The 24807-nt window shown below is 37.7% G+C and overlaps 1 protein-coding gene across 3 annotated transcripts in view; it reads right to left on the bottom strand.

The window, feature by feature from the left end:
• Positions 1-24807, bottom strand: part of col4a5 (collagen, type IV, alpha 5 (Alport syndrome)) — an 81983-nt gene that overhangs the window by 22110 nt on the left and 35066 nt on the right. For all 3 annotated transcript variants that reach the window (XM_041986709.1, XM_041986710.1, XM_041986711.1), the window contains exons 4-29: positions 23335-23379; positions 21218-21262; positions 21054-21116; positions 20838-20891; positions 20211-20237; positions 17964-18044; positions 17522-17584; positions 17398-17433; positions 17231-17272; positions 16138-16230; positions 15645-15698; positions 15503-15559; positions 14965-15009; positions 14826-14879; positions 14679-14720; positions 11852-11945; positions 10760-11047; positions 10553-10642; positions 9900-9970; positions 3786-3977; positions 3523-3691; positions 1774-1866; positions 1583-1687; positions 1362-1459; positions 969-1119; positions 752-865 (exon numbers count right to left, since the gene is read on the bottom strand). In XM_041986709.1, the coding sequence (XP_041842643.1) occupies positions 752-865; positions 969-1119; positions 1362-1459; positions 1583-1687; positions 1774-1866; positions 3523-3691; positions 3786-3977; positions 9900-9970; positions 10553-10642; positions 10760-11047; positions 11852-11945; positions 14679-14720; positions 14826-14879; positions 14965-15009; positions 15503-15559; positions 15645-15698; positions 16138-16230; positions 17231-17272; positions 17398-17433; positions 17522-17584; positions 17964-18044; positions 20211-20237; positions 20838-20891; positions 21054-21116; positions 21218-21262; positions 23335-23379 (2266 nt within the window). The remainder of the gene's footprint in view (positions 1-751; positions 866-968; positions 1120-1361; positions 1460-1582; positions 1688-1773; positions 1867-3522; positions 3692-3785; positions 3978-9899; positions 9971-10552; positions 10643-10759; positions 11048-11851; positions 11946-14678; positions 14721-14825; positions 14880-14964; positions 15010-15502; positions 15560-15644; positions 15699-16137; positions 16231-17230; positions 17273-17397; positions 17434-17521; positions 17585-17963; positions 18045-20210; positions 20238-20837; positions 20892-21053; positions 21117-21217; positions 21263-23334; positions 23380-24807) is intronic.

Below are 24807 nucleotides of genomic sequence, written 5' to 3'. Positions count from 1 at the left end.
AAACAGGAGGAGGGGAAGATGTGAGGAAAAACTCCACAAGTGAAAGTATGATTAGCATCAAATAATGTGGCAAATGCTAACATATTTGATTTTTTTCAATCCATACAGAAACCCTGACACAGCATACCCAAAATGATGACTTGTCCATACCTTTCAGTAAAACTGACTAAATCATGCCCCTTTTCCACATCCACAGTTGATTCCGCTGCCTTCTGACATTCTAGCTTGGTTGTGAATTGGTACTTAACAAATCATACTTTGAATTAAATTGAAACTTATGTTAGCAACAGAGTAAAGCTCGTTGCCACATTTTATTGGTGAGCAGTTGGTATTCCTTTTATACCCAATCCTGACCCCCTAACCTGTCACCAGTTAATGTGCTGATTACAGAATCTTCCAGAATATTATAATTTATAATATTCTAAAATCTCTTCTTTCTGTTGCTGAGTGAGTGTCTGTAACAAATCTACATCTGTTTATACGTTCTACATAAACTGAAGTTAATTAGTAAATGGAGAGTCACTTCTTTGTACTTGTCTCTGCTTAAATAAAGATTGAAATGAATAAACAAAGTACATTTTTATTGCATTTTTGAAAATTACCCATCTTCTCTGGAAAAAACAGAACATCACAATAATAACATGTACACATGTAGTAAAAATGAAACAGTTACAATGTGTGTGTACCTTTTTGCTTTTAAATTAGCTAAAACTTGACAAAAGCAAACCCAGTCAAACATTATGTGTCTTACCTGGTGGTCCCATTGGGCCTGAAGGTCCAGGGGGGCCAGGGGGCCCCAGGGTACCAACCGAAGAGGGTCCAGGTGGCCCACGAGGTCCAAGTGAACCAGGTCTACCAGGCTCACCTAAACAAAGAAGAGGAAGTGACTGTCAGCTCAGCATTGTTATTCTAAGCTAATGTAAAGACAATAAAAGTACACACACACACACACACAAAATGAAGAATACCTTTTAATCCTGGAGCTCCATCAAATCCAGATCGCCCTGGTGTACCAGGGTTTCCAGGGAAACCAGGATCTCCCTTTGGTCCAGAGAAACCTTTAGGTCCAGGTATTCCTGGTAAACCTGGAGAACCAGGAAGTCCAAAACCAGGCTCACCCTATCCCACACACACACATACACACACACACACACACACACGAGGCAAACCAGTTTACCTCATTTGGGCATTATGGTATTAAAGCATCTGCGTTACCTTGTAATAGATATTTATCCACAACAACAAGAAACGGGTGCATTCATCAGATGATGTGTAAAATAAAACTTGAGATTTTATCTTTCATTCTTTCTCTGAATTCTGATTATATACTTTTTCTGTTAAGCTATGCTTCATGTTCCCACCTTGGGTCCAGGAAGCCCTGGCTGTCCTGGGCGTCCATCAACTCCTGGCCGGCCTGGTTCTCCTGAAGTTCCTGGCTGGCCAGGAGTGCCAGGGAATCCTGAAAAAGAGAGAGAGGAGATGGTGGATTAAAAAAAAGAGGAACTGGAAGCCCAAAGGAGGAAACCAACATAAACAGAAATGTACAAAAGACAAGAGGAAGACCTGTGAAGGGGAGCCTTACCTTTCTCTCCGGGGGGACCTGGAAGACCAATTCCTGGGAGTCCCGGATCGCCCTTTGCTCCTGGTAAACCAGGGAAACCAGGCTGCCCGGGCTGACCTGGGACACCTGATGAAAGGCAGTGGGATTTCTTTTATAGTAATTATCCTGAACAGAAGAAAAAAACACTGTGCTTTTAAAGTGTGACTGCGTACCTGTTGCACCGGGACGTCCTGGCTCACCATCAAGTCCCCTGGCTCCTGGCAAACCTTTCTCTGCCACTGTTAGCCCTGGTTCCCCTTTAGGACCTGTATGATGAAAGAAACGTGCAGTTTGAGACTACTGTAACTCTGTACTCTGCTTTTACTAGTGCTGGGCAACGATTAAAAATTTTAATCGCGATTAATCGCATGACATGCTGCGATTAATCACATTGTTACACGCAAAATGTCTCTTTCCTTTAAAAGAAGGCCTACAGCTATATATAGAAACCTGCAACTCTGGAGCTGCAAGTGTCTCTCTGGACCTTCTAAAATGCCTCTAATTACGGCTAAAATATTTTTTTTAAATTTTTTTAAAAATGTGGTTCTTCATTAAAAATATATATATTAAGTTTCCTTTTTGAAAAGTCTCGTAACATTTGAGTCTCTAAAGGAGTTTTATTTAGCTGGCTGAGGGAAAAATGGCTCTTCAGCATCAGGTGAACAGACAGAAAGCAGGATTAGAATCTCACAGCTTCTAGATGGTGAGGAGAGAGAAATATTCACAATATGCACAATAAATTCCATCCATGCACCTTCACTGCTTCATTATCCAGATTTCAGGCCCATAAATTCTCTAACCTTTTATTCTTAGCTTGACTACACCTGCAGCCTCCGCTACCGGGAGTTCAGGGTTAACATCTCGTTTCTGGGTGTAAGGTCAGGTCTGTAGATGTAAATATAAACATGTGTGGTATCCACAGAAAGTCCAGAATCTCAGCTAACAATAAGTAAATAAATAAATAAAAAGTTTTTCATTGTCTTTTGGGAGTGTCCAAAAATCACGATGTTCTGTCCATCTGCATGGATTTTGACAAAAAGAAACGTTGGTTCTTCTTCTTCTTTCTTAAGTTTCAGACATAAAACGTTTCTTCATTTTAATAAACCCGCTCTCTCCTGATTACATCAGATACACCGCTGCAGCAGGGAAGAGAGACATGGACGCCATGTTTCTGTTTCTGTCATCAAAACCAGCGGCCAGCAAAAAAAAAAAACCCTTAATGCGCGGTTAAAAAAATTAACGGAGCTAATTAAGCGTTGCCTTAACCCAGCACTAGTTTTTACAAATCAAAACATTTACAAACTAGAAGCACTCAGAGAGCGCAGACTTCCACCAAGCCATTGTAATTTCCCCATAGTAAAGAATTCTTTAAAAAATTCCTAGATCTAATCATTTGTTCCATATTCTATTTCTGAGATTTAAAGTGAGACAAATACAACCACAAAAAAACAACACAAGGCAAAAAACTTTATCAGTCCTTCATATTCTTGTGGAAGAATTCTAATTCACTCTGCTGCTGTTTGAGGTCTCATCGCAGGGACTTCGAGGGACCATTGTCCTGTTGCATGACTCAGTTTCAGCCTAGCTTTAGAGGTCAGACAGACAGCCTTACATTTGACTTTTGTAGTATTTTGTATGCAGAAAAGTTCATGTTTATATGGCTGTTAAATAATGATAATTTTATTAAATCCAACTGGGAGATTAGGCTCTGCATTTTACCCATCTGTTGCAGATAACGCTAGTAGACTCTAGAACAGGACACTGCTGCCATATCGCAGCACCCAGCCCAGGAACTTTAACCTTTGTAAATCATGAATATAAGAAGTCCTAATTAATTTAAAACAGTATTTTCAATATTTCATTTAAGACAATATTATACATATCTGGATTATCACCAACTGAAGCAAAGATTGTCTTCTTACCTGGTGTACCAGGAGCTCCTGGTCTTCCTGAAACACCCTGCAGACCTTTTTCTCCAGGTGGTCCTTGAGGTCCATACCCAGGAGAACCTGGGGGACCTCTATCTCCAGGAATCCCAGAGACACCTGACTCACCAGGGGGTCCTCGCTCTCCTTTCACCAGTAAAGAACCCTGCAGCCCACAGCCATAAATACTTATGAGTTGAAATGAAATCTGGATGGGTGGATCCATAAAATAACATGTACACTGAGTGAAAGCCACTTACTGGAGCTCCCTTAGGACCAGGAAGTCCTGGCTGCCCATCACGGCCAGATCGGCCATCCTGACCCTGAAGACCTGGTGGTCCAGGGAAGCCTGTGTCACCTTTTTCTCCTCTCAAACCACTGACCACGACAGATTCACCGGGGTCTCCCTTTTCCCCAGGGAAACCTGGAGGACCTTGAGGACCAGATTGACCCTAGAATGGGAAAAAAAATCCAATTAGGTTTATTCAGTTGACAACAAAACTTTAAGTTATGCTCAGGAATAAGAGATTTCAATTGACACGTTTAAGATGAACTTGGGACAAAAGAACCATTCTATTGTAAACTCCTGAAACATTAACAATGTCTTCTTTTTTTCCCCTTCAGCCTGCATTAATATGTAAATTCAGAAAAAAGACAAATCTAAAAATAAAGAACAATACTTAAATTATCAAGTGGGGCCTTATATACTTAAAGCTCCTCTTGGTAAAACAAATTTGTTGGGCACAACACCGCAGCCAGACCATCACTCTGCTTGCTATGATGCTGGACACAGTAAAGTAAAAGATACTGTAGGGTAAACAAAAAGAAACAAACAAACAAAAGAAAAACAAAAAACAAAAAAAACATTGTCCTCTTTTGGATTGTTAGGTTTCCACTCCTGAATTAAACTGCTTGCCTTAGAATGTGACATTAAAGGTGCATTCACGCCAGAATAGTCCACTAGACTTGGTCTGATTTGGACTCTGTTGAGTTGGGAGGTACAATATTCATCCAGACTGAAATTGTGTTCACGCTGCGCTTCTCAAACGAATTGGACCTTCTAAACAATGTGTTCCACTCTCTGCCAGAGGCGGCGCTGCACCACAAATTACTGAAGGAGAAGACAAGATACACAGCAAAGAAGAAAACGTGTTCATCTATTGGTTGATGCAGGACTTGGGTTTCTAGTGCATAACAGCTAAATATGAAGCTGCATCAGATCCTAGTGGTCTTGGGTTGATTATATTTCTATCATAACTTTTACCGATTCTTCCACATCTCTCAGCTATTTCTCCATACAGAGCCGCCTATCACCCCACACGTGTGTATGTTTTGGTTGTGTTTACCCACGATGCAGTGCACTGAATCCACAATGCATTTGTAGTCTGCTTCCTGTATGTGGTCCACATGAAACAAACCGAGACCTGCGTTTGTAGGCGGACCAAGAATTCATTTGCACCTTAACAATACCCCAAACACAGCAGGCTTTCTGAGCAAATGGACAAGGATTCTAATCAGAAAGGCTGGTGTGAATGCATCCTAAGGACATGGCTTTGATAGGCTGGTCCAAAACAATAAGTTCATGCTTTTATCATTATTCGCTGGTAGAATGATGTTTGTGCTCCATGTTGCTGACTTCCTGCATTAATCACTTTCTCTTATGTTTCAGTTCATTGACAAATGCTGAACTGGCCCTAATGTGACAAAACAGGCCCAAATCATGGCACTGCAACCACCACCATGCTTGACAGATGGGTTAAGGTTTGGTTAAGGAAGGTTATGATCTGTTTATGCATTTCTTTTTTATTTAAAATGACTCCTCTGGCTTGTCCACATAATTTCTAGCATGCTGCAGATAGGCAGCAGGGATTAGATAAAGTGTGATTAGATAACTGATCATATTCTACCATTGGAGATAAAAAAAAAAAAATGATTGTAGTCTGAATGATGATGGGAAATAATGATAAGAATGCAATATTTACTTTATTAATCCCTATTGGAAAGTTAAGGTCTACATTTTCTCTTATCAAAATACATCACTTTCTAAAACTGAGAATCATTGAGAACATTGGTCATCATCCCTTATCAAGCCTGTTAAAAGCTTTGCTGAGTCATTGGGTTTTAAGTACTTAAATAACCAAACAAACGTTTTTATAACAAAAAAATAAATGTGAGTGAATGTCATCAATCTCAGGGAAAAGTCAATGACACACAAGTCAAACACAGCTGACGAATAAATGTCATCAGTTGATGTTCTGATATTTGCTGATTACCTGGCTTTAGTGACCAAGCTGATGTTGGTCAATACCAATGTAAGACCTGCCTGCTTATTATTAAAAAAAAACAAGAGTTTTGAAGACTACAACACAGCTGAAAAAAAGTAAGGATCGTTACAGAAACATGAGTGAAATGAAAAAATATAGCAAAGCAGAGGATAGAATTAAAATAGCTTTAAATGACCTAAATTCCAAAGAAATTAAAGATATATCTAGGTCAGAGTTTCTAAATATGATGCTACAAAGAAATCAAACCGACAACAGACACTTAACTCAGAGTTTAAAAGTTTTTCAGGCATACTGTAAATGAGATCTCTGACTATATATACTCAGTGGATTTATTGTTTATTAAATCTTAGCTTCCAAAATATCCTGACGTCTTGTGTAATTGTGTTTCATCTGCGATGAGCTTCCTGATTTTTTATAATAAAACCTAGCCGTCATCACCAGCATTTATAGTGCTATTTGGACCTATGCTGCTCCCATAGATTTCAGTGCTTTGGTTTTTACTGTTTCTTCCTCTACGATGTCCAGAAACTCTCCTAAATATTGAAATTCTGCCTCCCTAATCTCAGTTAGGTGAAGCCTCAGAGTTGTCAGTTCCCATGTGTTGCTTCGTGGATGGATGCACAGTGATTTCAACAAAAGAATTACTTTCACTGTTGCTAGATAACCAATCATCATCCTCAGCATGCAAATATTCTCCGACAGAATCTGGGATGGCTAATAGCTTACAGGGGTGTCAAACTCTGGTCCTCGAGGGCCAGTATCCTGCAGGTTTTCATTGTTTCCCTGATCTAACAAACTGACTGAAATGAATGGGTAATTGTGCAGAAGTTGACAAAAAGCTGTTGGATCCATTTGATTTTATTCAGGTGTGTTGTAGTGTTAGTTTCGTTAACGAAAACCAGTCAACGCACATTTTTCACTGGACGAAAATTAGACTAGACGTAACTAAAATCCCCGTTAAAAAACAATAACTGGGACTAAATCAGAATGTATTTTTGTGGACTAATAAAGACTGCAGTTCACTGAATAAAAGATTTATGGACATTTTAGTTCACAAACAAAGACGGGACGAAAATTATATTATATGATATGATTTTGTCAAATCCTCTCTCCTTCTGTCACGCACACACTGACACACCCCCTCAGTGTTGCCAACTTAGCGACTTTGTCGTTATATTTAGCGAGTTGTCAGACCCCTCTAGCGACTTTTTCTCACAAAAGCGACTAGCGACTTTTTCTGGTAGGAGACTTTGGAGATTGACGTGAATAAACATAGTTTACTCTTTTCAGTGTGGACTCAGTGCTACACAGACCCCTCCCCCATCCAAAAGCACCCAGAAGAGGCTTGGTCCTAGCAGCAGCCACATGTTGTGTGTGGCTGGCTAACTTACATTAGCTTCTTAGCATCTAGCAACCATAGCCACTTGTAGATAGAATTGTGTGTGAAGTTGAATTTATGCTAACTTAGATACGTTATCCTGGTCAGGCAACTTTCTTTTCAGTTGGATTGCAAGTTGAATTAAAGCAGACAGAAGTATGAGCTAATCTAGGAACTGCAAGAGAACTATGGTGCATTTAAAACACCTGAGCAGCTACACATGGATGCAAACTAAACACGTACTAAAACAAATCATCTAGATAAAATAAAACAATTTGCCACACTTAATTCAAAACAACTTTAACCTACATTTTCAGACATGAAATAGCCTAAATGTGGTATAAAAGTAAGTACAATTGTTCGTGTTTTGAATATTTGGGGTCGTCAGAGTCAAAAAGGGGGTTCCAAGCTAAAAAAAGGTTGGGAACCACTTTTTTAGGGGTTTGTAAACCCAATGTATTTATTTGGAGACATAAAATGCTGTTCTCTTTGTCTTCAGGTTACCATCAAGGAAATTTGATTTGAATTAGCATCAATATTAATATAAATAAATGCATGCAAACATTAAAAAATGCCTGCAATTATTTCTGCATAAAATAGGATAGTTATGTTTTAAGTATGAGTTTTAAATGGATTGTTAAATGTAGTTTATTAATGTTAGACTTCATTTAACAATGTTCTACTTACTACTGACAATGTTCAATATTATCTGCTGACAAAAAATAAAAGGGTAAAATGATTGTCCTGACAAAAACTAGACTAAAATGCTGACAGTTTAAATGAAATGATGTTTTCTTGGACTAAAATATCGACTAAAATACTCGACTTATAATAGTCTAAATCTTGACTAAATTAAAACGAGATGAGGTCGACTAAACGTGATTAAAACTAACAAGTGAGACTGAAACTGGAATAATACTGAGACTATTAAAATGGCTGATAAAATTAACACTAGTGTGTTGGAGTAAGGAAATAACTAAAACCTGCAGGATGGTGGCCGTCGAGGACCGCAGTTTGACACCCTGTTACTTCATCAACAGTGTTAAATCATTTTGAAATATTGTGTGTTTTCTCTGTCATCCACCCTGCATCACCAACTATTAGTGCAACCTCACTGACTCCGTGTGATGTTGTTCCAACTTGATTTCTCATCAACTATGAAGAGATCCCCTGCCCTCCCAACTGAGTTACATTGACAAGTCACATGTCTGCCATCTAGTGGTGGAAAGTGGTAACAAGTTTAAGCTCTTCTGGAGACACGCCTGGTGCTTGTCGCAGAGACTGTGGTGTTTAGAGGTTACAACTGACAGAACAACCTCAATAAACAGACATACAAATACAAGCGATCCTCTTGTACAGTATTTATCAATTCCGGTCCATTTCTTTGCATGTTTTAGATGCTTCTGAACTTTAGCCAGGCTGAAATGAAAGGTTCATTAAGGCACTTGCAAAGAACTTGATTAACTTGATGTGTTAGAGTGGGAAAACATCTAGAACATGCAGAGGAAGGGCTGGGATATACTTGCTCTGAACACAAGCATACAGGTTTTGCTACATTTGTGTACATACATGCTGCAAACGACAGAAGCATGGCCAAAATGCTCAATACTGGAGGTCACTCCAAGGTACAGTACACAACACTTGGACTTTGAAATAGTAAAAAAAAGGTCAATCTACATTGTATTTCCAGGTCATCAGCCTCTAAAGTGCTTTCGATTTGCAGCCAACTATTAAGGCATGAGTGTTTATCACTGTACAGTGGGGAGGAAAAATCATAGAATAGAATAGAATAGAATAGAAATACTTTATTAATCCCTTTGGAGAGTCCTCAGGGAAATTTGGGTCATACATCATACAGATGCTGGTAGTTGTAGACAAGTCTGAGAGACGGTCTTCCAAAACTTTGTGTTTACCTCTGACCTGTAGTGTTCATGCTCTTGTTGGCATAAGAGCCACTTGCGTTCAAGTCGATATTACAACTCGTGCATGCGGTATGTTACCATGCGCCGCCGTGAGCGGCCTATGTGCCAAACGAAGAATAGGAACACATGGAAACCATGATACATACATGGATGCGTCCTTAACAGCAAGTATATCCCAGCCCTAAGGGTTTAGGAAACACTGATCTAGTACATTTGTAGTTACTGTCTCCCATCATTACCTCTGTTGATCTACAACATTCAATTATCAATCTTGTGCATTAAAGAAAAGCAGAGCTCTGAAGACTTTGAAGAAAATCACAAAACCTATATCTGGGAGAGACTGGGCTTGAGAAGTTAACAATCTCTGTAAGAATAGGTATTCTGGTTGTTTTATGTCCCAGGAGGAAACACTGTTGGATTCACCAGCTGATAATCCCCCACCAAGCAGTCTGAACACACACCTTTGTTTCTGAGACATTTCAGATAAAGTTGCTTAATATTGTTAAACATGATCTGTTGTTTTCTGCAGATCTATCACAAAGGTACTCTATTTGACAAAAGCACTGTGCAGGTGACAATGCATACTTGATAAGGAATGTTATGGGTGATAAACTAGACGTGATACAGACATGATACACATATGACATACTGGATCATCTTTCAGAATAAAAGTCTTGTTTTTCTCATTTGACTGGGTTCTCTTTATTTTTACTTTACCTGTGAGGAAATCGGATATTTAGCCAGTTAAAAAACTTGTTTGTAGGGATTACAAAATAAAAAACGACTTACAGGGGGGCCAGAACTACCAGGTGTCCCCGGGAATCCCCTGTCTCCCTTGATACCTTGGGGTCCAGGAGATCCTGATGGTAAACAGAGAAAAAGATCATAAAGAGTTATTTACAGGTTCCAACTATTTAACTGTGTATCTGGTCTCATAACTGACTTATTGGAATCACAATTACTTTAATTTAATTAATTGTAAATTGTGAATCTCTTCCTGATGATCCTTCCTGAACCACACAGCAGGTAACAGCCTGCTGACATTATTAATGTGCCAAAATAGTTCAGGATTGTCATTCCCTCACAGCACATACTGGGACTTCTTTATAACTCTTATTCTTGTTAATTTGTACTTTGCATAATTAATTTGCATAACTAATGACGCAGATGTGACGTCGCGTGTATTCAAGCAGTACTGAGCTCTACCTGCTCCCTGGTGATTCCATGTTTTCATTTAAATCCCACTTGTAAGCAAACCCCATCCACAACCTTAAATTTGCCCTAATTTTTGGTTCACTGTGACTTTAATCCAATTCTAGTTTAGTTCTTGGTAATAATTTAATATTACTGCAAAACCATATAACACACTGCTGGAAAAATGGAGAGTTAACAATTATGAGTGTGGAAGAAGTCATTGTCTGCGGCAGTTTCATGAATATTACCTGGAAATCCAGGCTGTCCTGGGGGTCCTTGGGGTCCAGGAATGAAATTGGTTTCTCCAAAGCAGTTAAAGCAGGTGTCTCCCTTCTGACCTGAAAGACCATCAGAGCGTCTGAGTCAGTGTTTTCTCTACATGCAGCGTTTATCCTTATAATTCTCGTTAGTAAGTCAGCTGTTGTTCCTTCTGCAGAGTTTTTTTACTTTCTCACCTTTTTGGCCCTGTTCTCCAGGGTAACCTCTTTCTCCTTGAGACCCAGGTAGTCCGGGCTCCCCAGGGATGCAGTTCTGTCCTGCAGTGGAAAAACCTGGAGGTCCAGGGGGTCCTTGTGGACCAGGAGGTCCTGGAGTACCTGACCGTCCAGGGACACCTGGCAGAGAGAGCCCTGGCGAGCCAAATTCTCCCTTTTCACCCCTGTCTCCTGGGAAACCTGGAGGTCCAGGCAGACCAACGCCACCTGTGGCTGGAATTCCAGGCTGTCCTGGAGGTCCCGTTAAACCTGAAGAACACAGAAAAGCAATGTTCACAAAACTGATGCAGATGCCTGATTTATTTGTTTTTTTATTTTCTAAAGTAATCTTTGAACCATTTAAACATTCAATGATGAAAAATTACTACTTCTAGTTTTTTAAAGCACCACGACTTTTGTTTAGCTTTCTTAAAAAAAAACCCATCATTATAATCAAAAATCATATATTACATTTGGGAAATTAGATTCCATTACTGGAAAAGATTTAACCTTTTAAAAGGATTTTATCTGAAGTTTCCTTCTTCCTAGGAGTCTAATAAGAAACAGTTTTATTTTTTGCCCCGTTCAAACAAAAGCTGAGGTTGTGTTTTAACCTTAACAACAGGAAAGGTTGATCATTGCTGGTCCATTTCTATTTGATATTGTGCTGTTTTATGTGACTGGCATTGGCCTGCCAAGGGACTGAGGATGGAAATTAGCTTGGGCTATAATCATGCACATTTGTATTTATATGTTTATGAATAAATAAAAAATAACAATTTTTGTAATTAGCAGATTTTGCATTCAGTTGTGGGATTCAGTTACTCGTGGTGGTTACTTCTTTCCTCCTTTAGTAGTAGTAGTAGTAGTAGATGGAGATAAGGGAGGAGTTTTCTTTAATAATGTTCTGTACCATTGAGAATTAAACTAAACCAAATGTATGGTGTCAAAATGTGTGCTTGTTTTGTTAGCTTGCATCGCTAATGCTAGGACCATCTTTTTTGTAGATAGTTATAGCAACAACCTGAATAAAACCAAACAGCCTTGTGCCATCTTTGCCTGTATTGGTTTTACCTGATGGTCCTCTCTCTCCTTTGGGTCCGGGGCTTCCAGGAAATCCAGGCTCACCCTTAGGACCAATCTGTGTGTCTGTTGGTCCATTAATGACCTGATTGGAAAAGAAGCAGTGAAATAAATTAATTTAGATAAGTGTTTCTCAACAGGAGTGATACCAGCCTCAAGGTGGATTTCAGAGACCGTCAGGGGGCATTGAGAGCCTTATTCTTAAAAGCTCTTTCTTTTTTGTTTTTGGAGTGTGTTGGCAATCATTGTTCAGTTTTGATTATTAACACTCAGAGTCACAAGGCTAGTTCATAAGTTCAGCTTGTAAACACCAGTGATAATCTAGAAACAGATGAACCTACATTCACACTGCAGGTAATTTTTTCCCCCCATATGCTATTTATATCTGATTTATTTATTTGTCTGAACCACACAAATCTGATTTTTCTAAACCAGACCCAGTCCACTTTCTGTGTTGTCCCAAATCAGAGCCACATCAGATGTTTTCAGTGACCTCAGTCTGTGTGATCATGTCTCATTTCATCCCACTTTTACATCACTGAAGGCAGACGGATGTTACAATCTGCACCAGAGGAGGCAGGACGCGGTAACAATGAGCAAAACAATATTATATCTTTACTCGGCTCTGACACGTTAAGCTTCCGTATTTACTTCCAAAAACAGAGCGTGCTGCATGTGACATCACGTCTCCTGTGCATGTGGGTAGAGCCCCGCGCAGGACTTTTTTTTCCAATCCCGCTAAAATTCTGACCATCTGCTAATGCTAGCCCTCGGTCACTCCACCTGCTCCCACAAAATTTGTGTTCAAACCCATCCAATCCCACGACTCATATATCAGCCAACTAAAATAAATTTATATGCAGCATTTTTATTAGAATCATTTTAGTAGTTGCCTTACATACAACAGAAGAATAAATAAATATATATCAACAATAATCTCTCAGTTTTAAATCACAACGTTTATGTAAACTTAGGCCAAAAACTATAAGATGTCTAAAGATTTGCAGTTATTTTTTTTTTAAAAAAGCATTAAACAAATGTGCCAATATCACAATAAATTTGAACAAAACCCAGAGAGAACATCTTTGATTGTCTTTTTTCTTTGGTTTGATATTCTCCGCTCTTATTTTTGATAATTCAGTTACACTCTCCGTCGGCTAGCAGATTCAGAACCCAGTGCTTATTCTTTGCCACCTTTTTCCATCCAATACAATCTCAAAACCAACCCCAATCCCAGTCCCAATGCAAAGGGCCAATGACTGTTCACACTGGAGTCAGATAATGTTTAAATAATAATATGAAAAACCATGCAACAAACAGAAACAAACAAAAGAAAATCACATTTTACATAGATAGAGATTAGAATAAAGCTTTAAAACCTGCAGTGTGAAAGCAGCCTTAACCTATAATTTAATGGTGGGGGTTAGTAGGGGACCTGAATATTAGATTAATTAGAAAAACGTTGAGAATCACTCATTTAGATGATTCTGACCTTTACTCAGTTTAACAAAGAAAAAATTTAATATAAGTGTTCTGAAGACTAAATATTTTACTATTATGAATAGAGCTGGGTACGTTAACGTGTTAATCACGCATTAACGCAACGATTATCAATGCTGTTAATTTTTCTAATTGTGCGTTAAGGTTTTTTTTTTTTTGCTGGCCGCTGGCTTTGATGACAGAAACAGAAACATGGCGTCCATGTCTCTCTGCCCTGCTGCAGCGGTGATGATGTAATCAGGAGAGAGCAGGTTTATTAAAATAAAAAGACGTTTTCTGTCTGGAACTTAAGAAGAAGAACCGACGTTTCTCTGTGTCTGTCTAAACTCATACAAATGGCAGAACATCGTGATTTTTGGACGCTCCCTTTTTATTTATTTATTTATTTACTTATTGTTAGCTGAGATTCTGGACTTTCTGTGGATACCACACATGTTTATAGTTACATCTACAGACCTGATGCTACACCCGGAAACGAGATGTTAACCCCTTAGCTCCCGGTAGCGGAGGCTGCAGGTGCAGTCAAGCTAAAAATGAAAGTTTAGAGAATTTATAGGCCAGAAATCTGGATAATGAAGCAGTGAAGGTGCATGGATGGAAGTTATTGTGCATATTGTGAATATTTCTCTCTCCTCACCATCTAGAAGCTGTGAGATTCTCATCCTGCTTTCTGTCTGTTCACCTGATGCTGATATTCATCACATATTGTTCCTTCTGTGTTTAGAAAGAAGCAGCTTCACAGCTTTAAATTCATCCTGCTGACTTTTTACCTTTTAGTTAGTAAATCCTGAACAGACAGACAGACTTTCTTCTAATGGATGTAGATACTTGTGGAAAATTATGTAAAGTAAAAAAAGAAAAAGTCCCTGGTTTCCAATCTAATGACAAGAAAGATAGATTTAAAAAAATATTTTAGCCACGAATTTAGAGGCATTGTAGAAGGTCCAGAGCCGCAGGTTGAACAACCCTGATGTCGTGTTTGTAAAGCCGTAGGCCTTCTTTTAAAGAAAAGAGACATTTTGCGTGTAATGATGCGATTAATTGCGATTAATCGCAACATGTCATGCGATTAATGACAATTAAAAATTTTAATCGTTGCCCAGCACTGATAATAATTTACATAATAATATAATAATAATATAAATATTCTTACATTGTTTTGTCTTGTTACAAAATACCAAAAGTCTACATGTAAAGAAAGTCTCCTGGTCAGAAGGAGGAAGTGTGCTGTGTGTGTGTGTGTAGCAGAACATTAAGATTTTTTTCTATAACTGACTTCTGGTTACTTTGTCAAATTAAAAATTAACTGAGTACACACCTCTCCTGGTGGACCTTGGAAACCGCGATCACCCTTTAGTCCCTACAGAGAAAAAAAAAGTCAAGTTTCATTCAAACAGTCGATGGCATTGGTTGTTAAATTGTTAACTAGGAGGTGATTATTGACAAAGACTGGAATGAAACCTACTCTTTCTCCATCCCTGCCTGGAGGACCTGGTAGGCCTGACTCTCCTTTGATTCCCTGATAGTGGAGAGAAAAGAAGATACGTAAATGATTTAATAGCAAATAACTGGCATGAATTATGAAGTTTGTTGATAGTGCTCACAGGGAATCCTGAAGGTCCTGGATCACCGTCTTTGCCGGGTTTTCCCTGTGAGGAGAGTTTGTGTGTTTTATGTTCAGTTTTGTACTACTGTTACTGGCAGGAAAAAGTAACTGAATAATACTGAAAAATGGGAACAACTAACCCAATTAAACTCTGTTTAATACCTTAATGTTGGTATTTTAAATGGAAACTTGTTTCATTACATTCTACTGCTTCCTTCTATAATTTTGTCCTTTTGTGAGATTTTGTAGTGTTGAAAAAATGAGATGTAAAAACTGGGATACTGGCAGCCACTCTGACACATCCTCAATTCATGGGGGTGTTCTCTCTTGCACCTCTCGACAACTGATGCGAATAAAGTTTCCAGATAGTTTAAAAAACACCAGAGAAGAGGTTCAAAATGTTGCTGGATGATGTGAGAATATTTCTCAAATACAGTTTCTGTGTCTAATGTTTATGGTTTGGCATGCAGCAGTAGATAAGACCTCAGCAACAGGTGAGTGAATGAAGATCCTTACATTTACAAAGCTATACTTACTCGTTTGCCTGGCTCTCCTGGTTCTCCTTTCTCACCTTTTTGTCCACCAGAAGGACCCTAAAATGAAAATGCATAAGCATCAATATGTTTTGGTTTAATACAGGGAATCTTCCCGTGATTTGGAGCAAAGCTTGAAACTTACAGGTGGTCCTGGAATGCCAGGCTCACCTGGAAGGCCAGGAGATCCTGGGTCACCCTTCAGAGAAAACAAAAACAGAGTGATGATGGTGCAATGGTGTAGCTTGCTGGAGCTTAAAGCACTTACAAAGCCTCATGACGCCCTCTAGTGATGCATGTGGGACTTGGAGTAAAAACTCCTATAAAACCAGTTTGTGCATTTTTATAACCTGACCTTAATATTTTGTTTACTTCCCCAAATGTAAAGCCTTTAACAAAAGAAATCCAAATGAAAAGAAAAGGGATGTATATTAAAATGTTCTAATATATAAATGTATGTCAAAATTCTTATGGGAAATAGCTAAATCAGTCATTTTGAATTATGATTTTTTATTATTATTCTTATTAATTCAAGGAATTAGCATCCTTGAGCTGGATAATGTTCGTATGGTGAAAGGAATTCACCAGATTCCTCTGTGTGGTTTATCCAGGACTGGTGACACTGTCAGGGTCATTACCTTGTCTCCCCTCTGAATCTCCGTCTCCGGTGGCTTCTTCTGTTCTCCAACCTGTCCTGGAGGACCTGGAGGTCCTTTCAAACCCTGCTCACCCTGCATTCACACCAGGAAAAAAGAAAAGCTTGGACTGGATGGACTGATTAGTAATTATTTGTGGTTTTGCATTATGAGATGCAAAGTGAAAGTCTGAATCCACAAGCAGCTTCTGCTCTTAATAAAAGGCTGCAAACCCATCAGAATGACAAACAGTTCCGTCTGTGTTTTTTGCTGTTTGCTAGCTCTAACTCGGGATGTCACAATTACACACTGTCTAAGAAATAATCATGATTTTCTAATTATTATGATTATTATGCTTAAATCAGTTTCCCAGCACTATAATGTGTAAAATCACCTCAACGCTCCTGATGTTTTATTTATTTATATCTTTTTATGCCAAAATAACTAACTAATACAACAACAATGTAAAGAAGCTAAATCTCGTCTGCTGTGTAAAAAATAAATCCTACACATTAACTCTGGATTTCTCTCAGATGCTTGAGGCTACAGGTCCTCTACCTGGACGTGGGAGGCTTCTTTCTGTAAACCCCATTATAAAAATGGTTTTGAACATTTCTTTTTAACCTAGGAGTAGAGAATTTAGAAACCCAGAAAAAACATCCAGCTAGCTTTGACTTCCAGCTGTGCTTTAGCAGAGCAGCTGCTGTTTGTACTGTTTATCTGAAGTAAATGTTCTTTCTTCTCATGTCGAGCTGATTGTCTGAAAAGTTTTTTTCCCCCCTCATCTGTATAACGTAATGCTCTGTGAATGCGTCATGTTACACTGGATGGCCAACCTGAATCATAAGTAATTACAAAACAGCAAATGACACCATACGGTTTAATTGTAATGTTTCATTAGCTAAACATTAGCTCCATTTAACCAAACTAGTCTTTATTTTATATAAAGGGACGATCTTCAGGGATCTTTACAGACAATTAATCATAGCCTTACTACCGCGATTGTAAAATAATCGTGACATCACTAGTGCTAACTGGTCATCTCTGCCAGAACCACCTTCTGCCTCCCCTCGGCACAGAAACCCGCCTATTGTACCTTTTCTCCTTTGGGTCCTTGGAAGTTCAATCCCATGTTTCCCTGTTGAGGAAAAAATAGTGAGGATGAAGTCTTGATGGAAAATACAGAATAATTAAAAAAGAAGACAAATATAATAAATGATCATCTACGAATAAATAGATTAAATAGAAAGTGTCTGATTTTACTTTTGGTCCAGGAGGACCAGGGGGACCCTGACGACCCTGGAAAACAACACAGGAAATATTTTAAGTTTACCACGATAATTTTAATCTAATGACCACTAAAAGTTGTGAAAGATCCCTCCTTCACCTCGTAGCCTCTGGGACCGGGAGGGCCAACTGGACCTTGTAAACCTGCAGGTCCAGGAAAACCCTGTGAAAAGGTAAAAAAAAAAAAAAGGTACACAGAAACAATTTTGAGCATCTGTGGCTAATCATACATGACTGACATTACTAATTTTTCATGTTTTCAAACTTGGCTTATACCAATGAAATTTGGTCCGTAATAAAAAGAATATAGTCAAGGTTTAGATATTTATCTGCTAATATTATTCCTGATACATAAAGTAACAACTGTTTTGGTCTAATTCGACTACAACACTAACTCCTAAACTCACAGGTTTCCTCCGTTAGCAGCTTGTAAAAAAAGAAAACAAAAAAAAACAACATGTTTGGTGAATTTAATTCAAATGAGGTGCTTGAATGAGAATAGTTCATTTTTAAAAGGTTAAAAGATAAATTAACTGACTTACAGGAGGTCCTGGCAATCCCGGCAATCCTATTGCTCCCCTCGTTCCAAACTGATTGGTGGAAATCACATCACCCGGGTCGCCCTGAAGAGGAGAAAACATCCAGGAGACTGTCAGACAAGAAAAGTGTCCTCAAACAGCACAAACAAGAAGCTGAACAAGTTCTTTATTTCTATAAGAAGTGATAAAAACAGTCAGCTATCTCATTCAATCACTAATCAATGTCAGCCGAAGAAAAACTGCCATCTTGTGACCAAACAAAGAAACAAAGGAAGAGCGTGTGAAACGATTTAACCCTTTAATGCCTGAACTTAAAATCTTGAGCAGAAAATTCAGATGTCTTTATTGTGAAAAGTTTGTATTTAGGCTTTTAACAAAATGTAAAGAAATAATATAAAATAAACTAAAATAATTGAACATATGTACCATTTATTTGTCTGAATTATTGTAGTACAAAATTAATCCACCAGGGAGCAGAAGACAATATTCAAACAGGGTTTTTAGGTCGGATTAGAAAATGATGCAGTAGGTTTTAGAAACTATATGTATTAAATATGATAAATTAGTTGTTAAATTAAACATTAAAAGGTTATTGCTTAAGTAAATTTTATGTCAATTTCTAAAAGAATAAATTTAAACAAAAGTTAATTAAACAAATTCATAAATAAATTCATAACTATGAATAGTGGAGCTTAATTTTACAATCACAAACATTTTTATGAAATATTAAGCTTGCAAATAGAAAAATGTGTAGTAGAAATTTTCAAGATGAAGACTAAATTTACTGCTTTTGCTTTTTCCCCCAAATACTTACTTAAACCTATTTACTTTGAAAGTTTAAACTATAAATAAAAAAGTTATTTGATACGTGTTTATTTAGAAAGTTGAGCTCTATGTAAACTTTTGGTTTATGTCATTGTTTACACCAGTTTCTGGTGTTTAATGAAGCTTCCTGTCTGTCAAGGAGTTAATCACCTTAATCAGGTGGTAAGCTAGATGCTCTATTGCCTGGAAACCCTTAAAATAAGACTGTACACAATAAAGATGATTAAGCTGAAAGTTATGCAGTCAAAATAAAACTAAAAGGATTGTCAATAATTCTTATAGGGACATTATTTTCTGGCCAAAATCAAAGTTTGCATGTATGTGTTATCATTGGTGTATTATGACCTCTGCTAATGATCTGACACATTCTCGTAAGTGAAGAATTTTAAATTAGTTCATTTTTATGACGGCCATGACGGTCTGCCATCTTTACAGCTGCCGGTAAGGGACAAATAGCACCAACTTGGAATCCCTGTGAGACAGCACACAGTGATTCAATTACCAATCAATGTCCAATAACTTATTTGGAGGAGAAGACAAACAAGAGCGGCTTACTACCCCGGCAAGGACCATGCATACGTAGCAGCAGCACGGGAGACTTTCGCCACCAACAAGAAAGCGAAAAAGGACACTTAAAAGGCAGCGAGATCAGACGATTAAAAAAAGAACATCAACGTCGGTCAAGCCTTCCCCAGGTAGACGGAGCTCAAGAAGGAGAAAGATTTTAAAAGAGTTGCTGAAGTTGCAGCTTTGTCCTCAACAAGTAAGTCAACGGTTCTGCCTAAATTAGCCTAAAGCTAACTTTTTCCATTCGGTTTAGAGAGTATTGCTCGTTACCGTCAGCAGCATAAGTAGTCTGGTAAAATACACCAGCCTCGTTGGTGCAGAAGTGTATGTTTATGTGGTTTCAGTTGCTTTCATAATCATGGTAAACTCTGGCTTTCAGTCTTAGTAAAGCCGGTGGGAAGGCTGTCAAGGCTTTCTGAGACACGGTGGGTACCGTTGGTGCAATGCGTGTCTGAAAAAGTGAGAGGCTAGAATGTACTAAACGTTAGATACACGATTCCAACATTAGATGGAAAAAAATCTTTCACAAGGACCTGGTCATGTGGATGCACACTATGGAGAAAATCCACCCTATGTTTCTATCATCAAATCGGTGATTGTATGTGATGGAAAAAGTCTTAATTATTGAGGCAAAAAGTTTTTAACCAGAATTTATGATGGCAGTAAAACTCATCTAGGCTGATTGTTGACTGCCATCTAGTGGTGGAAAGTGGTAACAGGTTTAAGCTCTCTTTCTGGAGACTTGGCCTGGTGCTAGTCGCAATTGTGTGACTTTAGCAATTAGATGGTTACATTTTAAAGCTGGATTTGCTAGTGTAAAGACAGCAGGTAGATAAAGTATGGTGATTCTACACTTACCTTTGGTCCTGGCAGACCTGGTGGACCCTATAAAGGAGGAAAAAGAGACAAGCTGGTGACACTAGTCTTTCTTGCTTTTAGGGAGGTTTGTAATTGAGAGAAAAGACCTGAAAATATCTCATTAGCAGACACAATTAAATGCTAAGGAAGAAAGATGCTAATGCTAAGTAAGGCTAGTTTCACTTCATCATGTGGGAAATGTGGGACTGATCTTTACAAAATGAAAGGAGGGGGTCTTCCTATGACCGAACAGCTACAAAATAAAAAAAATATATATATTTTTTCCAAATAATCTTAATATAAACTTATTATTTTAAAAACATTCTTAGTTTGAACAGCTGAGACATTATTTTCCTTCTGTGGCTTTTTCTTTTCTTTATGAAGGTAATAAATTATCTTATAAAACTTAGTCCTTCCTGAATAAAACAACACTGCATGAACTCACCAGGTAAAGTATCTAACATGCTTTTGTGGTTCATCTTTATTACAGCTCCAGTGTACATGTCAAAAATGACTAATTCTACCATCTGTCCAATACAATTTATGTCAAAGTGAAAAAAACACCTAGGAAAACACAAAAGAAGTGTTTTTTCAACTGTGTGTAAAGTTCTTTCATCACGAACTCACCGAGATTCCTTGCAGCCCTGGGATTCCTGGATTTCCTGGGAAACCTCTTTCACCCTGAAGAAGAATAAAAATAAATCAAGAGTTTTCTAATGTGAACCTACTATGCAGCAAACATACTTAATTGACCAAAGACATTGATTGTTGCCCTTTAAACGTCAATAAGTGTAACCATTTTCCTTTCAGTCTTATTTTACTCTGAGAATTTTGATTTGGTACCTTTGTCCCATTACATCCTGGGACTCCTTTTGGCCCTGGAGGACCGTCTTGTCCTGGCAGACCCTGACAGACAGGAAGTAAAAAGGGCAGTAAAGCAATTACTCTGCCTTGTTTTGGCAAAATGTGGATTTCTGTATTAGAATTTCAGATTATTGCAAACTCACAGGAAGTCCTGGTGCTCCTGGAAATCCTGGCAATCCGGGAGGTCCCTGTTGGAAGCAAAAACAAAACAATAAACATCATTAGCCACGATTTGTGAAAGGTTTATGTGTGTAAAAACTATGATAGATTTACTAACCGCACCGAGGATTGTGTTTGGTAAATGGACAAAATAATGCACATAATCCTTTTTATTTCTTTAACTTGTCCTGTCCAGCATCATAGCGAGCAGAATGATTTGGTTGCTGTGTTGTGCTGAACAAATTTGCTCTGCCAAGGGGAGGCCTGTGGGTATAAGGCTCCTCTTGATAATCTGATTAATTAATTCATTTATTTACTTTAAATCATAGACTCTATGTTACACCCGTACATGAACACACCAGAAAATTTCCTACGGCTTTTACAGAAAAACAGAGCTGCCAGTGATTAAGAGTTCTTAAATAACCAAATCAAAAAGACATTTCACAACAACCAGATACAAACGGAATCCATTCAGTGCGGTTGCCCTTGATAAATAAGCAATATGGGAGTCTCCCCCCACAAAGCACGAAATATTGGGAGGAGCAGATGCAAACGGATAAACGTAGCATACACCACTTGATTTACCAAACATAAAACTGCTGATTATGCGTCTATATTTTGCACATTTGAAAAACTTTACGCAGAAATGGCTGCAGTTACAGTTGCAGCCATGAAAAAAGACGGAGAGACCACATCTTTGCAGCTCGTGTGAATATTTTTGGAAAGATTATTAAAACATATGGCTGTGTTGTGGTCGATTAGTCACCGACTATTAAAACTACTAGTCGACCAATCAGATTATGTATCTAATAATTGTTAGAAGGATCTTATTTTACTTTCAGCTTTGAAATCTTGCATAAGGTTGTTATTGAAGTCCGACGGGCCTCGTCTTTAAATGTTCGAACATTGCAGACGTACTTCTGTGGTACACAAGGTCCGCTTTACAAATCTCACATGTATTTAAATTATTTCGTAAGTTTAACCTGAAGTTATTTTAGACTTTTGATGTCCTCTGCTGCTGTTTTGTCCCCTACCGGACTTTTTTTCGCATGTGCAACTCTCAGCAGAGATAGTAAAAGAAGACGATGTCTCACTCTGTAGGTTTCTTTTGTTTCCACTAATCGTTGCAGCCCTACTGTGTTGCATGCTGTTACTCAGTATGGGCTGTTGCTGCTGTGCTCTAGGTCTGCTAGCATTCAGAGCCCTCACCACCACCTGTACCCCATTATCAATCACTCGCATCAATAACCATCATCAGATACACCAACAAGCTGCTGAGTGTGTGCTGCAATGCGCCCTCATTAGCGCACACAGCACACACCTCGTCTGTAATAAAAGGCACCACAAGAGGCACGCTCATTTGATCAATACGTTTTAATTCGTCAATAAAAAGTATTGTTTTGTCACACCCTGCTCTGCAATCAGCTCCAGTGCTTCATACGCAGCATTCCAGTCATTTGCTCCTCACAGAAAGTGAGCTGCTGCACCAGCTGCTAAATACTGGTCGGAGGCATCTCCTGTGCCGACCCCCTCCCGTCTGATCTGCTGAGGTTTTATTATAAGTCATTTGTTTTGGACTTCGTCTTTTATCTTCTCACCTTCACCTTAACTTCCTCTGGTGTTCTTGGGGTTTTGCCAACTGATTTACTGTTTAGCAAATACTTTTCGATGTTGAAGTCATTCTGGAAACATTTAGATTTCTTTGCTGGTATTCAGCAATATTTTTATTTGCCTCGTCCGCTAATAACACTACAGCATCTCAGTGGGCTGAATTTCATTTTGCATTAGCGACCTTCCTCCTCTTCCTCTTCACTTTCCATGGCAACACCACAACGCACACTATTTGAATATGGCTGTTATCAGTAAACATTCTTGGCTGATCACACACAAATCATAAACAAATGAGGGTCTTAGTAAATCAGGCTTTAGAGTTTCTTCATAAACTGTCTAGAATAAGATTAAATGAGGTCACAAGCTGTCCAACAAGCAGTATTACAACTCCAAAAAACAAAAACAGTATTTTTTAACCATCTCACTAATCTAATTTATACAAAAAACGAAGAATAAAATTGTGGAAATGTGTAATTAGACCTTGACTTACCCTGATTCCTTTTGGACCACCAAGTCCTTGAGGTCCATCACTTCCCTGAAGGGAAAATAATCACAAAAAGATAACACAATAATAGTATAATTAATTTAATTCTCTTTTACTTCTGTAATGTAAATAGAATAAAGGACAAAAGAAATGTGACACAACTTAATTTGGCCCACAATACGTTTTAGTTCTCCAGTTTTGGTAATTGTAGTGGGAGTGTGTGGAGTTTGAAAACTGGTCTTTTGTTGAGTATTAATCCAGGAACTGGTTCAAAAACATTTATCAAAACATTTGGGTTGTGTTCTGCACTACTGGTAATTATTCACAGTACCTGGTAAAATACTTCATTACAACTAACATAATATTTTCAACATAATAAATAAAAATCAAATCAGCATAGAAGCAAACTAAATACTATCAAAATGTCTTATGTTTTTATTTATAACATCAGTAGATTTCTATGGAGGGCTGAAACTGCCAAAATTAAAAATACGTACAGAAATTTAAAAATGGTTCAATTCATTCTTTCATTCATTCTTTCATTCATTCTTTCATTCATTCATTCTTTCATTCATTCATTCTTTCATTCTTTCATTCTTTCATTCATTCATTCTTTCATTCATTCTTTCATTCTTTCATTCTTTCATTCTTTCATTCTTTCATTCATTCATTCTTTCATTCATTCTTTCATGCATTCTTTCATGCATTCTTTCATGCATTCATTCATTCATTCTTTCATTCATTCATTCTTTCATGCATTCTTTCATTCATTCTTTCATTCTTTCATTCTTTCATTCTTTCATTCTTTCATTCATTCATTCTTTCATTCATTCTTTCATGCATTCTTTCATGCATTCTTTCATGCATTCATTCATTCATTCTTTCATTCATTCATTCTTTCATTCATTCATTCATTCATTCATTCATTCTTTCATTCATTCATTCTTTCATTCTTTCATTCATTCATTCATTCATTCATTCATTCATTCTTTCATTCTTTCATTCTTTCATTCATTCATTCTTTCATTCATTCTTTCATGCATTCTTTCATGCATTCTTTCATGCATTCATTCATTCATTCTTTCATTCATTCATTCATTCATTCATTCATTCATTCTTTCATTCATTCATTCTTTCATTCTTTCATTCTTTCATTCTTTCATTCTTTCATTCTTTCATTCATTCATTCATTCATTCTTTCATTCATTCTTTCATTCTTTCTTTCTTTCTTTCATTCATTCATTCATTCATTCATTCATTCATTCTTTCATTCTTTCATTCATTCATTCATTCATTCTTTCATTCATTCTTTCATTCTTTCTTTCTTTCTTTCATTCATTCATTCATTCATTCATTCATTCTTTCATTCTTTCATTCTTTCATTCTTTCATTCATTCTTTCATTCATTCTTTCATTCTTTCTTTCTTTCTTTCTTTCTTTCTTTCATTCATTCATTCATTCATTCATTCATTCATTCAT

Source organism: Melanotaenia boesemani, chromosome 5 (genome assembly GCF_017639745.1).
Source record: "Melanotaenia boesemani isolate fMelBoe1 chromosome 5, fMelBoe1.pri, whole genome shotgun sequence".
In the NCBI taxonomy this organism is placed as follows: Eukaryota; Metazoa; Chordata; class Actinopteri; order Atheriniformes; family Melanotaeniidae; genus Melanotaenia; species Melanotaenia boesemani.
This window is presented reverse-complemented; position numbering and strand designations above follow the sequence as displayed.